Here is a 16,836-nt window from a genome sequence, read left to right as displayed (position 1 = left end):
TGAAGACACCTGAGAATTAATAGTGGCATTAAGTTTTCACTTCAGTCAGTATTTAATCTGCACAAAATAGTATCGTAATCTGGTCTTTACCTTTTCTACATTTAGATCGACATGGATACTCCACAAATCACATTTAAATGCCTGGCACCCTCACAATAATTTTCTATTATTTCAATCTCGTACAGCGTGTGGAAAAAACGAACACCTATATCTTTCTGTGCTAGCTCTGATTTCCCTTTTTTTGTTATGATGATCGTTTCTCCAATGTTGGTTAGCGTCAACAAAATATTTTCGCATTCGGAAGAGAAAGTTGGTGATTGAAATTTCGTGAGAAGATTCCACTGCAGGGAAAAATGCTTTTGTTTCAATGATTTCAACCTCAAATACTGTATATTTCTGTGACACACTCTCCCCTGTTTCATGATAATACTAAATGTGCTGCCCTTCTTTGAACTTTCTCGATGTACTCCGTCAATCCTATCTGGTAAGGATCCCACGCCATGCAGCAGTATTCTAAAAAAGGACAAGCAGCGTATTGTAGGCAGTCTCTTTAGTAGATATGTTACATTTTTTAAGTGCCCTGCCAATAAAATGCAGTCTGTGGTTAGCCTTCCCCACAGCATTTTGTGTGTTCCTTCCAAGTTAAGTTGTTGGTAATTGTAATTCCTAGGTATTTAGTTGAATTTACGGCTTTTATATGTGAGTGATCTATCATTTGATTGAAATGTAACAGATTCCCTTGTGAATGATCTCACACTTCTCGTTATTTAGGGTCAATTGCCAATTTTTGCGCCATACAGATATCTTTTCTAAGTCGTTCTTGCGATTAGTTTTGATCCTCTGATGACTTTACTAGTCGATGAATGACAGCATCGTCTGCAGATGACCTTAGACAGCTCATCAGATTGTCTCCTAAATCGTTTATATAGATAAGGAACAGCAGAGGGCCTCTAACATAACATTGGAGAATGCCAGAAATCACTCCTGTTTTACTTGATGACTTTGTGTTAATCACTACGAACTGTGAACCCTCAGACAGGAGATCGCAGTTACAGTCACATGACTGAGACGATATTCCATAAGCATGCAATTTCAGTACAAGCTGCTTGTGTGGTACAGTATTAAAAGCCTTCTGGAAATCTAGAAATACGGACTCAATTTGAAATTCCTTTTCAATAGCACTAAAGACTTTGTATGAGTAAAGAGCTAGTTGTGTCTCACAAGAACGATGTTTTCTAAATCTGTGTTGACTGTGTGTCAATAGATCGTTTTCTTTGAGGTAATTCGTAGTGTTTGAACACAATACATGTCCCAAAATGCTGCTGCATATTGCTGTTAATGGTATGGGCCTGTAATTTAGTGGACTACTACTACTACCCTTCTTGAATTTTAGTGTGAGCTGTGCAATTAAATTTTTGGGTACAGATTTTTCGTCGGGTGAACGGTTGTATATGATTGTTAAGAGTGGAGCTATTGTAACAGCATATTCTGAAAGGAACCTAACTGGTATACAGTCTGGACTGGAAGACTTGCTTTTATTAAGTGATTTAAGTTGCTTCTCTACTCTAAGGATGGCTACTTCCACGTTACTCATGTTGGCAGCTGTTGTTGATTAGAATTTTGGAATATTTACTAAGTCTTCTTTTCTGAGAAAGATAAGTTTGTTCACACCAAATTTATATTTAAATGTTGGGAAGCCTTTTTTGGAATGTATTTGTGAGGAGTGTAGCCTTCAGCAATGATGAGAATAGAAACATTTGAAAGGTTGCTGAAAGGGCAGGTTTGGTCAAATAACTAATGAAAGGTGTTAAATTGAAATGAGGTAAAAGAAAAATATGGCACAGCTTGACTAAACGAAGGGATTGGTTGACAGGACACATCCTCAGGCATCAGGGAATTGTTGCTTTGATAGTGGAGGTGAGTGTGGGGCAGTAAAAATTGTTGAGAGAGAACAAGGGTTGACTACAGCAAGCAGATTCAAATGGATGTAGGTAGGTTGCTGTAATTCGCCATAGGTGGCTGAAGAGAATTACACAGAAGAGACTAACATGATGAGCTGCATCAAACCAATCTTCAGACTGAAGAAGAAGAAGAAGAAGAAGAAGAAGAAATCTATTCCATCCACCTGCCCTTCCAAGACTTGCCATCCCTGGAAGAATGAGACTTTGTCATTGGCTGATCTCAAAAGTTGTCTTTCCTTTCCAAATTTCTCCTTGGTTTTCTTCACAGCTTCTCAATGTTCGGATTAATGTGCCAGACAAACTACAATGCTATTTCACTTCTGTCTGAATTACTGCTTTCTTTGTGTGTCCCTCTATTCTTATAGTTGCTGTCTGGTTTCTGTATAAGTTTGGAATAACCGTTCACTCCCTGTATTTTATCACTGCTTCTTGAATTTTAGAGTGTCAAGTCCAGTCAGTATGGTCAAAAATCTTCTCTAAATTTCTAAATGCTGTAAATAGGTTTGCCTTTATTTGACCAGTCTTTTAATATAAGTTATAGTGCCAGTATTGCCTTGTGGACCCAATTTTTTCATTCTTCTGTTAATAATTTGTGTCAGTGTGTAGCTACCCTTACTTTTTAAACTGATGGTGTGTCAACATATGCCTTTTATGGAAATGGAATAACTACAGTTGTCTCAAAGACTGTGGGCTATTTCGCCTGTCTTGTATCTCGTGCACGCCAGGTGGAATATTTTTGTCATGGCTGACTCTGCCAGGGATCTCAATAATTTTTGGGAAGGCCATTCACTCCACCAAGGTCTTTCAGTGCTTTGCCAAATTCTTCTCATGGTATGATATCTCCTGTCACAACTTCATTTGCTTCCTTTTCTCTTTCAATAATATTTCCCCCAAATTTGTATCCCTTATGTGGATCCTCTCTTCGACCTTTCAGATTTAGCTTCTTTGCTTAGTACTGGCTTGCCATATGAACACTTAATATTCCCATAGCTGCTTCTCTTTTCTCCAAAAGTCTTTAAAATTCCTGTGGTTGACATCTCTCTCTCTCCCCTTGTCATGCAAGCTTCTACAGCCTCACATTTATTCTTGAACCATACCTGGTTGGCCATTTTGACTTAGTTTTATTTTTTAGATGTCTGATATTCCATTTCACCTGCATCATTTGGTGCATTTTATATTTTCTTATTTTTGTCAATTAAATTCAGAATCTTTTCTATTTATCCAAGGATTTGTACTAGGTCTTGTCCTTTTGCCTTTATGATCCTCTGCTGCCTTCACTATTTCACCTTGGAAAGCTACCCATTCGGCTTAGATTGTATTTCCTGTTTTAATCCATCATTGCCTAATGCGCATTTTGAAACTGTCGGCCACCTCTGGATTTTTCAGTTTATACATGCCCTATGTTTCTGCAGTTTCTTCTGTTTTAGTCTCTTCCTTACCTGAGAAATAATTATTCAAGTGTTGATACAGGATAAGATGCCTCAAGTCTGTTAAAAAAAAAATTGTAACCGAGAACCGTTTACTTAGTGGTCTTACTTGACACTAAGAAGAAAATATGATTAACAATGCGGAACAGAATGTGCACTTGATGTAAGAAATTTTGTGACTTAAGCTACTATTCTCAAATTTTTGAAGAGTGCTTAAAGATCTGTCATCATTTAAAACTTAACTTTTAGCGCCATTTGTGTGCAAATGCTTACATCGATAATGGAAAGTTATCATTCAATATAAATAATTTATCAGAGAAGGTAACAACACTCTAAATAATAGAGGCATTGGGTCTTTGACAGGCACGTAAACAGGACTAAAAACTTCACTAGCTTTCATCCGAAAGCCTTCTCTTGTTTATTTGCCTGTCAGTGACTCAGCATTACTACTGTTTGGTGAGTTGTTAACGTAGTTCTTAAAGTATTACAATGCGTACATTTTATGATCAAAACTTGTCCTATTTCTATGCACTTTTAAGTTACTTTATTCCCAGTGTGAAAATGAAAATTGTCCCACAATAGCCAGCCAATTTTCTGTGACTGATAACCATAGGCTGTACATTGCATGTGTTTGCTGAAAGTGTTTTTATGTCTGGTTTAATGTAGAAACTCATTTTGTACAAATTAATTCATTATTGGCAGTCATTATGTTATCTTATTGGTACCATTATATTGAGAAACAGGCAGCTCTATTTAAATTCCATAACAACTTAATGTGAAGATTACCTGGAACATAACAGGGAGCAAATGTGAGGATACTATAAGTAGGTGCCGGAAAATTTTGCATTTTGCGATAAATGTGAAAAAGTTGTGAATTCTGCCTCAAAATGCGAAAACACAATATTGCATAATAGACACAATTTTGTATCAAATTGTATCTAGATGAACTATTTCATCAGGGATAGTTTGAAACAGCTTTATTTTCTGCATATAAATATTGAAAATGCAACCAATTTTCAGCTAGGGGTATCATAAATCTGGCAAAACCCATTTTGGAAAGATAATGTGCATAAGAACCTGTTTGCAAAATAAAAGATGCACAAATGCAATGACTTATCAATGTGCTTGATCTGGTGCCATAGCAGTTGTTGGTGGTTGAATGCCATATTTAGGACGCATGTCACATAATGCAACATAGTACTCAGCTGTGGGGCCTAGCATTTTATAAGAAGAAACTTGTACATTTTTTTGTTAGCGTAAGTTCAAAAGTTGTTATAATGCGCACACTTCGATTCGGAATATTAGGTGGCCGATGTCTGGACCAGTGATTGCATCAAATACCCCTAGAGATCGGACCTGAAATAAATCATTAACAATATCTGCCAACATCAACAAGCAATTGTGCGATAACTTTTCCTGAATGCATTGTGTTGTGCATCACTTATTTTCTTTTTTATTTTGAAATGAATTAAGCAACTAACACTGCTCCATCACAGACTCATAATACAACCATTATAACACCAGAAGAGATCAGTGATCCCTGTGTCAGTGCGACTTTTGTAGAATACGGGCGTAGCCTGCTGCCCTGTGAGAGGGAGGTGGAGCTTGTTTGCTCACACCACTCCCCTTCCCGTTGGCAGTCAAAATTGTTGTTTGTTTACACTTCTGGTCGTCTGTCACTATGGAAGTATAGTGTCATCCCTCTGCATCTCAGGAATTGGAAAACAAAATTTGTCACATTTTTTGAGTGCGCCGAAATTCTGTCTCCGACATCAAGATAGTTACTTTTGGTACTATGTCTACACTAAGTGCCTTGTCAGTTCTATATGTAGCATTGTCAAGCAAGAATAGCACAACTATAAGTGTGTGTGTGTGTGTGTGTGTGTGTGTGTGTGTGTGTGTGCAGCACACACTCTATTTTCTTTCTCTGGATTCTATAGAGCGGCAGTTGTTTCCTGTAGATCTCCAGTATACGTTTCCCTTCTAATTTTTGTCACAAGTCATTATATTTTTGAAGCCACAGCTAATCATTTGATGACTTTTGACAAAGGTATAAGAGGCCTGCAGTTATCCCTTTCTTCCTCAAAATAGCATTGCACATCATATAGAAGCTGACAGGATCGGCTCTTTAAGGTGATGCACCAACCTACGTTCCTGTGGCTTAAAGAAGAAGCCGTACTTCAACATAAGTATGAAATTAATACTACCACACTTCACACCATACTGTTAACATCAAACTGAATCAAATGAGGAGTATGCAACAAATGCCTTGCGGCTTCCAGTGTGTGTAGCAGTATGCGCAACGTTGAGTCTTAAGGGTGGTAACATAGCACCATCACCATAACTCTTATGTTTACTTATTCCATAGCTTCGATTGGCGCTAGTGTCCTCTCTACACAATGTGCTCCATGTGCACGAAATGTCAGGGACGTTCTTTCTGTGTCCTTATTGCACATACAGTTTTATCATTGATTATGTTGAAATGAACTAAACTGCTCTGGCTTCTTCACTTCATGATTTTATTTGTTGAATTGAGCACAGCTATTTACAGAAAAAAAGAAATGTGGTTTTATATCTGTGACATTTGTCTATATTTTTAATGAAAACATCATAATCAGTTTATTTTGTTTTACTTGTTTGTTTTCTTATCATTATTAAAAAGTAATTTATTTGGTATTTCATTGGTAGGGATATTTTGAAGCAAATGATATTCACAACAACAGAATTGCTGGCTTTGAAGTCAAAGCAGGTGCTAACCCAACAGTGGTACATTGTGAAATTCATCACGGCCAGACAGGTGGTATATATGTCCATGAAAATGGGCTGGGACAGTTCATTGACAACAAAATACATTCAAACAATTTTGCTGGTGTTTGGATTACATCAAACAGTAACCCAACAATACGCAGAAATGAAATCTACAATGGCCATCAAGGTGGAGTTTACATATTTGGTGAAGGTAGAGGTCTCATTGAACATAATAATATATATGGTAAGTTGAATTGACATTGTTAGTAAAAACACATTTTATTCACATAAAAATTTTCCATAAAAGTATACTTTTTAACTATCTCTTCTGTTTTGTCAGGCAATGCACTTGCAGGGATACAGATTCGCACAAATAGTGATCCTATTGTAAGACATAACAAAATTCATCATGGTCAACATGGTGGTATTTACGTTCATGAAAAAGGGCAAGGGTTAATAGAAGAAAATGAAGTGTATGCCAACACACTTGCTGGTGTATGGATTACTACGGGCAGTACACCTGTTCTTCGAAGAAACAGAATCCATTCAGGCAAACAGGTTGGAGTGTACTTCTACGACAATGGCCATGGGAAATTGGAAGATAATGACATTTTCAACCACCTCTATTCTGGTGTCCAGATAAGGTAATAGCAAAAGAAACTGTTAGCTAAGTAATTTATGTCAATGTAAACTCGGTCATTAAAAGTAATGTACAACCTCAAGTTAGAATCACTCTTCTTCTTCCCCCCCCCACTCTCTCCCCCCCTCCCCCCTCCCCCTCCCTCCCCCTCCCTGTTGTGGGTGAACTGCAGAATCCACATTATGGTAATGAGTACCATACCATCAGCTGTTATAATGATAGAACTTTTGTGTTAATCTATTTTACAAAAATTGCAGTGAATTTGTGACAGTCTTCTAACAGCAAACACAGTCACATGCTCACTAATTTTCTATATGTTGTCAAGTATTGAATCATACTCAAACGCCCACTCTCAACTGAAACACAGTATGTGTGAAAAATTACTAACTGAAAAATTATTAGCTGTAGGCCTCTGTACATACTGTAAGTAATATTTTCTTTTCCATTTATCCATGCACAGCTCTTTGTTTCGGCTACAATTATCTTAAATTCCTCAGTGAAACTGTTTCTGTTCTTCACAGGAATAATTAGTCTGCCAACAAGCTTCAGTTTGAATTGTTTAGCAGTCATAATATTCTAGCTAAACCCATTATGCTTACTTGTTATTTGTATGCAGGTACTGCCTTTCATTAATTCAGTCTTAACTTGATAATGCTGTATTCTGATCTGATAGGGGAGATGCTGAGTTGCAGATAGGCATAACAAAAAGACTGTCACACAGCAAGCTTTTGGCCATAAAGGCCTTTGTCAAAAGTACACACACAAATGCAACTCTCACACACTACCCCAGTCTGGCAGCTGGAGCCAGACTACAAACAGCAGCGCATGATGGAAGAGGCAACCAAGTGGGGGTAAGGAAGATGCTGGCATGGGGAGGGGGAGGGATAGCAGTGTAAGGGTGGGGGACGGCAAAGTGCTGCTGCGGGAGCATGCAGCGATGAGGTGGAGAGAGGGCAGGGCAGAGAGTGGGTAGTGGAAAAGGAGGGTAGTAAAAAGATTGGGTGCATTGGTGGAATAGAGGCCTGTGTAATGCTGGAATGGGAACGGGGAAGGGGCTAGGTGGGTAAGTACAATGTCTAACGGAGGTTGAGGTCACGAGCGTTACAGGAACATACAGTATATTGCAGGGAGAGTTCCCACCTGCGCAATTCAGAAAAGCTGGTGTTGGTGGGAAGTATCCATATGGCACAGGCTGTGAAGCAGTCACTGAAATGAAGGATGTCATGTTTGGCAGCATGCTCAGCAACAGGGTTGTCCACTTTGTTCTTGCCACAAGTTTGTCGGTGGCCATTCGTGTGGACAAACAGCTTGTTGGTTGCTATGCCCACATAGAGTGCAGCACAGTGGTTGCAGCTTAGCTTGTAGATCACATGACTGGCTTCACAGGTAACCCTGCCTTTGATGGGATAGGTGATGTTTGTGACTGGACTGGAATAGATGGTGGTGGGAGTATGTATAGGACAGGTCTTGCATCTAGGTCTATTATAGGGGTATGAGCCATGATGTAAGGGGTTTTTTGATTGATTGATTTCTTTATTAATCCATGTAACAATTTACATTGTGTGGATTTCGTCAGCAAAATCATATACAATACAATATACCTACAATTATACACATAAAATTTGTATTTACACACATTTTTGAGGTATCTTAAATTAGTTTTATATCCTTGTGTAATTTGTAATTTTCTTATAGTACTGTACAATTTTTGATTTCAAATTATAATTATTTCCTCATGTATTACAATGCAGGCTACTTTAATTACACTAAATGTTTTAATTCAGATAGTCCATTACTGCGTAATAACTTTTATTTAATAAAAAAAATTTGTTTTGTTTTGAACTGTCCGATTGTGTCAATATCTTTTATTTTTTGGGGTAATTTATTATATAATTAACAGCATTGTACAACAAACTCTGCTGAGTTTTAACTTTATTTTTCCTCTCTAGATGCAGATTGTATTGGTTTCTAGTTTCATAGCTGTGTACTAAAGAATTTTTCATATAGCAGTCAATATTTTTTTTTACATACATAACACTTTGAAAAATGTATTCACAGGGGACAGTTAGGATTTCCAGCTTTTGGAAATGTTCAAGGCAGTGAGCCCTACTGCCACTCTTGGTTATTATACGAATTGCTCCTTTCTGTAATTTGAAAACTATTTGAATATTTTTACTGTTGACTCCCCAAAATATTATTCCATAGGTAATAACAGAGTGGATATAAGAAAAATATACAGATCTGACACATGTAGTATCACAAACTGCAGTCAGAATTCTCGGAGCATAGCATGCTGTAGCGATTCTGTTACTAAGTATTTTAATATGTTCTTCCCACTTTAACTGACTGTCAACATGCATACCAAGAAATTTTGTGTAGTCTAAACATTCTATAGTTTCATTGTTTAACTTAAAAAGTTGTTATAGTGTGGTTTTTTGGAGACATAGAAGTTAACAGCATTTGTTTTTTTAAGATTTAGTGTTAGTTTATTATTGTATGCCCACTCACGTACACTGTTTAGTGTTTGTTTGGCTTTTTCTTTTAGTGCATCTGGTGATTTGTCACTGATTAGAACATTTGAGTCATCTGCAAACAATATTGTTTGTCCATGCTTGATGCTCTGTGGGAAGTCATTTATGTAAATGAGGAATAGTACTGGGCCAAGGACACTACCCTGTGGGACACCTATATTTACATAATTTGGGTCTGAAGTATAGTTTACAATATAGTTTGAGCAACTTGAAATATGTGAGATTTCAGTTATCTGTCTTCTATTTTTTAGATATGACTGGAACCATTTGTTCACAAGTCCCCTTATTCCAAGTTCATCTAACTTATTTAACAATATGTTGTGGTCTACTGTATCAAACGCTTTAGTTAGATCAAGAAATATACCTGTTGTGTAGTTCCCTTTATCTAATGCTTCTAGAATGTGTTTTGTGAGGTGTGCTGTTGCTGATTCTTTGCTTTTCCCTGATCGAAATCCAAACTGATCAACAGACAGTAAGTTGTATTTATTTAAATAATTCATTAGCCTATCTTTCATAATAGTTTCTAATATTTTTGCAAAGCATGATAGTAGAGAAATTGGCCTATAATTTTCAATTATTCCTGCATCACCTTTTTTGAAGAGGGGTAGTAATTTTGCATATTTTAAATAGTCTGGAAAGTAGCCCTGCTTGAAAGATTGATTTATAATATCAACTAAAGGTGGAAGTAGGCTCTTGATACAGTCCTTAATTATAAAAATGGGGACTTCATCCAGACCAGCTGAGTTTTTGTTTCTCAGTTCGCTGACTGCTTTATAGACTTCTTCCTGTGTTGTAGGGAATAACACCATTGAGTGTGATACACCATTATTTGGCTTTTTGACCTGAGGGGCTGTTAGAAAATTTTTCTGTAATTTTATTCCTATGCTACTAAAATAATCATTTATATAGTTTGCCAAATATATTGGGTCTTTTATTAGAGTCCCTTCCTCTTTGATTTTCAAGTTTGACAGATTCATTTTCCTGGTACCAGTTTCCTGCTTCACAATCTTCCATACTGCCTTATTTTTGTTTTCAGCAGAGTGCACTATTTTGGAGTTATGAGCTCTCTTTGCTGGCAAACAATATTTTCCTATATGTTTTCCTATATCTTTTATAAAAGAGTGAGAAAGCAGGATTAGTTTGGCTGTGTTTAATGGAGCTCAGGTACTTTAGTGTTTCAGATGATTTTTTTGATTCCTTTTGTGACCCACTTGCTTTTTCCTGCTGTTGATAATGGACATAATACTTTAGGAAATGTTTCTTCAAAATTTAATTTAAACAATGTCATGAAATTTTTGAATTTTTCATTTGCATCCCATGTTTGTCCTGCTATGTGTTTGGCAAACTCATGTCTATTTTTTTAGAAAAAAATCACCTGCAAATATGCATTTTCTTTGTTTCTTCTGGAGCCACTTTTATATTAATGATTTGAGCTGAGTGATCAGATAATCCTAGCTCTGCTACCACCACCTCACAGTTATCTTTGCCTAAATGTGTTAATACCTGATCAACAGCTGTCTTTGAGTATTTTGTTATTCTGGTTGCACTGTTAACCATTGGAACTAAATTGAAAATTTGAGCAAGACTTTGTGATGAGTCCCATGTAGAATCAGGATTCAGTTTATCCACATTTAGGTCTCCACATATGAGAATGTGGTTCTTTGGAGTGGATATCTTGTTAAGAACATGATTAAGTTTGGAGAAAAAGATATTGAAGTCTCCACTAGGAGATCTATGTATACATAAGATAATCAAATTCCTACACCTGTATTGGTCCCTGATTTCAACTGCTGCCAGTTCAAAATGTTGCTCTTCACTGATTACACATAAATCGCGTCTGGTCTTATACTGATAATTTTGTTTTACATAAATACAACACCCTCCACACTTCATAGAAGTCCTACAGTATGCACACGCTAAATTATAAGACTGCAAGACTAACTGATTAATTTCAGCCTCATTGCACCAATGCTCAGTGAGACAAACAACTGAGCACTCTGTAGACTCCAGCTCCACTTCTAGCTGTTGGGTCTTATTTGCTAGGGAACATATATTTTGGTGAACAACTGTTAGGTAATTTTTTCCAGCACTATTTGCATTCCCACTTTTTTTCGTTTTAATGTCGTTCTGTTTTGGTTAAACTGCTTCCTTATTATGATTACACTCACGTTTTTTGTTTGCATATGGTATTCTTGGATAGTCACCCCCTGCAGACCGTATTAGTTTCCCTTATTTTTTATAATTTTACATAAATCCAGGAGCATTTTACTGAAAGTCATTGCACCTAGTCTGTTTAGGTGCAGGCCATCCCTACCCAGACATTTGTCGTCGAGAAATTTATTTGAGTCAACAAATACAACACAAAGTTCATCGCACTGTTCCCTAATGCCAGTGTTTATTTTGTTTGTATACGCGTTACTCACCGATCTTCTTTGTAGAATTCCATTGATAACAATTCTGGAGCTTGTAAACAAACCTTTGGCTGACCGAATTACATTACGAATATCATTTATGATTTCTTCTTGTCTGCTGCTTCTAATAGTTTGTCCCTACGTGAATTATCACGCCTTTAAAATTTGTGTTGGAATCATTGTTGTTTTGGTTGGATTTTTCCGTGTTCCTAATGTTGTTGAAATGTTTCGCAATCTGCTGTGGTCGGATTCCAGGGCGAACATCGACTTTACAGTTCAGAACCACTACATTTTTTAACATGGAATCGCCAATGACAAAGAAATCACTTTTGTCGATCTGTTTTGCTGGATTTCTTTCACATTTATCTTTTTTCTTATACGTCACAGTTTACCACTTATATTTGCTTACAGATTTACCGCAAGTTTTCCGCCACTGTTTTCACTGGGATTTGCATATGCGAGTTTACATAGGTTTGTTTACTTCCCAATAACGGAGTTTGCACGCGGGAGTTTATTGAATTTCCACATGTTTCGCTTTCTGCCACTGTTTTTGCCGGAATATGCACATGTAAGTTTCACGGTTTTGTTTTTTTGCTCGCGAACGGAGTTTGCACAAAAGAATCCTCACATTTGTTTGTTTTGTTCTGTAATGGGTTTCCACATCCGCAGCTTGCCGATTCACTTTTTAGCTTTGCGTTTTCTTCTTTCAGAGAATGAATCTCTTTTTTGAGAGTTCCGATATCAATTTGTAGCACTTTAATTATTTCTTCTTTTGACTTCATGGTACTTACAAGTTCTGATGTTTCCCACTGCAAACAGTCGGTGCATGTCCACGGAACTGTCACTAATGAATTTCAGGTACACTTTTGTGCACTTCTCATGAAGCCAAAAATTGCACTTTACGCATAAGATTCCTTTTATCACACGTTTTCTGCGTTGCTTACATGTAGAACCGCTGATTTTTTTCCTTGTTGGTAGAGACAGACGTGTCGGTACACTTTTCATTCGGCGCCATCTTGGTTATTGTGGGTTGTGTAGGGATGGACAAGTATATTGTGTAGGTTCAGTGGATGGCAGAATACCAATGTGGGAGGAGTGGAAAGGATAGTGGGCAGGACATTCCTCATTTCAGGGCACAACGAGAGTTAGTCGAAACCCTGGGGGAGAATGTAATTCAGTTGTGCAATTCAGAATGACTGTGGTCACGTGTATGTGAGTTGCATTTGTGTGTGTGTGTGTGTGTGTGTGTGTGTGTGTGTGTGTGTGTGTGTTTGACAAAGGCCTTGTTAGTCAAAAGCTTATTGTGTGACAGCCTTTTGGTTTCACCTATCTGCGACTCAGCATCTCCGCTACATGGCGAGTAACAACTACCCTTTTCGAAAATTTCAATCTTATTATTGTCTTTGTTGAAACCCCATTTAAAAATAATTTCCTCCTTAGACAGAAGAGTGATTGACTCAAAATGATTCTCAGAAATTGGGCAACTTACATTAATCCATAATTTTAGAGATATTGTGTAAAGAATGTTATGGGGGTGTTCTCCCCTGTGTACTGCAGTCTCTTCCCAGTGAATGTTGTGAGAACTTCTTGCTTATGTAACTGTAATGATGATTTCCTTGCAGATGTGTGTAAAGTGAATTTAGCCTGAAAATCGAGTTATTAAGGTGGTTGATACATAGGAGTAAACTAACTGATAGGCTGTTATTTCAGTGTTTCCCCTGCCATTTTTCTTTGCTTTTTAGATACTGTACATTGTTTATATACTTACTGAATGTGCCATTGGTGAGTAGTGGACTTTTGGTAGGTGATATTTGCGTAACTTGCCCCTCACACATACCTGCCTTTGGAGGTGTACACTGTAGTGGACTTTTGAACACTTTTTGTGTGCTAGGGATTGTGAAGTAGGTGATATTTGCATAACTTGCCCCTTACACATACCTGCTTTTGGAGGTGTACACTGTAGATGAAGAATTTTTGAATTTTATTTTATAAATAACAGCTTTCTGTGAGTATAATTAATATGCTTTAGAGGTGAACATTTCTGTAGTATTAGTGCTGGGCATTCCCAGTTCAAACTCTAAAAGTATGTACAATAATTTTTCAGGACGGGTAGCAATCCAGTGATACGGGGTAACAAAATTTGGGGAGGACAGAACGGTGGCGTTCTGGTTTATAATGGTGGACTTGGGTTACTCGAACAGAATGAAATCTTTGATAATGCAATGGCTGGAGTGTGGATTAAGACTGATTCCAATCCTACATTAAAACGCAACAAGATATTCGATGGAAGAGATGGTGGCATTTGTATTTTTAATGGAGGAAAAGGTATATTTTGTACTTTATCTTTTCCCTTTTTTGCTTGCAAGAATTTGCAAATTAAGTGTGCTTAAATTTTACTGTCAGTGGCAGTTTTTAATAAATTTCTCCAATTTTAGGTGTCTTGGAGGAGAATGATATTTTTCGTAATGCACAAGCTGGTGTTCTGATTTCAACACAAAGTCATCCAATTCTGAGGCGGAATCGCATATTTGATGGACTTGCAGCCGGAGTGGAAATTACGAATAATGCAACGGCGACTCTGGAATATAATCAGATATTTAACAATCGCTTTGGTGGACTTTGTCTCGCAAGTGGTGTCCAGCCAATAGCCAGAGGTAGCACTTTACTAACAAATGTCCTCTTACAGTTGGCTGTAATCTATGCAGCCTGTAATCAAATGCCTTGTCTGTTTACTGCAACCACCAGTTTCTTTTTAATATGTTGTATCTGAGTGTCTGTAGTGTGTCCAGCCCCGTCACTGATGTTTTGTTTGCAAAGAGTATTGTCCTCAACTTGGGATCTGATGTGATTGAATAGTACAGTTTGATTTTTAAAAGTAGTGTGATGTGATTTTGAATATCACTCTCAAATCATTGACATGTTGTGCACATTTACAGTATAATTAGTGACTCTGAGATCATTGCCAGGTAGTTGGAGTAAGAAAAGAGAAAAGGTAGACTCAGATTACAACATGGTAGTTGTACTGGAAGTATTATTGCTACACAAACAAAACAAAAATTGTTTAATGGATATTTACGCAACAGTTCCAAGTCAACATTTTGGTAGAAAAGCGCACAAGGGATTTTTGAGAGTCAATAATAGAATAGAATAGAATATTTTTATTAGCCTTTCAGTATTTTTCATACAATTGGCTTCGTCAAAGTTTACAGAGGGTTTTAGTTTCAGTACAATATTCAAATAGCTACAGAAAGGGAAGAAAAGGAACTAAAGACCTTTTCTTCATCATTATGTAAAACAATGTTTTATACTGTAATTAAATACACACATAAGAAAAGAATCATAGTAAATAACTAGCTTATATAATATCAAAACATTTTCTTCATAACTTAGGTAAAACATATATTTTGATGATTAGTTTCTAAGAATTCTTCAGTTGTATAAAATTCGTTGTTTTTTAGCCAGGTTTGCAATGTATTCTTATATTTATTTAGTGGTACTGTACGAGCTGAGCATGGTAACTTACTGAAAATTTTTATGCTTAAGTACTTATAGTTATTATGGACTACAGCAAGTCTTATGGATGGCAAGTCCAGCAGGTGACTGTTTCTTGTACTGTGTGCATGCACATCACATCTCATGTTCAATTTTTTCAGATTTTCTCTGGCATATATTAGACAGTTATATATGTACATGCTTGGCACTGTCATTATGCCAAGAGATTTAAAGTAATTTCTGCAGGACTCTATGGGTGTTAACCCCTCCATGCACCTGATTGCTTTCTTCTGCCATCTGAAAATACATTCAGCTCCTGGGGAGTTACCCCAAAGCAATATTCCATATTGCAGTTGCAAATGAAAAAAAGCATAGTATTAGTGGAGTCGCAACTGCTTGCTCACACTGTTTCTTAATTTATACAATAAGAAAAGTACTCGTGCTATTTTACTACATAGATAATTGGTGTGTGCTTCCCATGAGAGCTTTTGGTCTACGATTAGTCCAAGTAATTTCACTGTTTTGTTTTCATTTTTAGTTACTTTGAGATTAAATATTATTTTTTCTTCTGTTTTTGTTTGATTTATGCACAGCTGGTTAGCCTGACACCAATAATTAGCCATTTGCATCATTTCTCTATTTTTGTCCAGTACACTCTGTAAGTTCTCTCCTGTACTTATTAATCTCATATTGTCAGCATATAGTATGTTCTTACATGGTATGTAATTCAAGAAGTCATTAACATAGACAGTGATAAGTATGTCATGTGACAACGAGTCAAAAGCTTTACTTAGGTCAATAAGTGTTCGACATTGATACCCTTTTATCATACCCTTCATAAACATTGCTTACCAAAGCTTCTACTGCTTTTACAGTTGATAGGTGTGACCTGAAGCCAAACTGTTGTTCATTTAAAATTTTGTTGGTTTCAAAATACCTGTATATCTGCTTATGCACACAATTTTCTACTTACTTGGATATGATTGGTACTATTGAAATGGGTCTGTAGTTATTTGGGAGGTTTCTTTCACCTTTTTTATACACAGGCAATGTAACTGTGAGCTTAAGACAGCCGGGGAATATTCCGTCATCAAGTACTCTGATAGTGAGAGAAGTGGCATTTCAATTTCTTTTGAATTTAATGATGAGATTACTGAGTCCATAATAATCTTCTGTTTTGGAATTACTTAATTTGTTTATTGACTTATGAATATCATTTAATGTGATTCGGGTCCAAGTGAACTTCTCACTTCTTGTCTGTTTTGCACAAGTGAGCAATGCTTCTGCATCAGAGGCAGAATTGATGGGTGGGGTGGTGACGCTATTTACAAAATATTCATTGAGAATATTGCAGTCAATAGGGATACTCCTTTCTTTATTGGTATTATTAATTTCCCTTTTAATGACAGTCCAGGCAGCTTTACATTTATTTTTAGAATTTAAAAGATATTAATCATTTGTGCAGCACTTAGCATTTTTTATTTCTAATCTGTAAAGGTTTCTCATTTTAGTGTAATTTCCTTGTCCCTATCACTGTTATGAGATTTGTCTTTCATAATCATCAGTAGTATTCTGAGTTTGTTAAGTTGTGGGGTGTACCACTTGTTAGTATTTTGTTGCTTATGA

The 16,836-nt window shown here is 36.7% G+C and overlaps 1 protein-coding gene across 2 annotated transcripts in view; it reads left to right on the top strand.

The window, feature by feature from the left end:
- LOC126260142 (F-box only protein 11) overlaps nt 1-16,836 on the top strand; it is a 61,666-nt gene that overhangs the window by 32,495 nt on the left and 12,335 nt on the right. For both annotated transcript variants that reach the window (XM_049957393.1, XM_049957392.1), the window contains exons 6-9: nt 6,077-6,380; nt 6,477-6,780; nt 13,823-14,043; nt 14,154-14,372. In XM_049957393.1, coding sequence (XP_049813350.1) covers nt 6,077-6,380; nt 6,477-6,780; nt 13,823-14,043; nt 14,154-14,372 — 1,048 coding nt within the window. The remainder of the gene's footprint in view (nt 1-6,076; nt 6,381-6,476; nt 6,781-13,822; nt 14,044-14,153; nt 14,373-16,836) is intronic.

The sequence above is a fragment of the Schistocerca nitens genome, chromosome 5, assembly GCF_023898315.1.
Source record: "Schistocerca nitens isolate TAMUIC-IGC-003100 chromosome 5, iqSchNite1.1, whole genome shotgun sequence".
NCBI classification, from domain to species: domain Eukaryota; kingdom Metazoa; phylum Arthropoda; class Insecta; order Orthoptera; family Acrididae; genus Schistocerca; species Schistocerca nitens.
The sequence above is the reverse complement of the archived record's forward strand: the minus strand, read 5'-3'. Positions and strand labels throughout refer to the sequence as shown.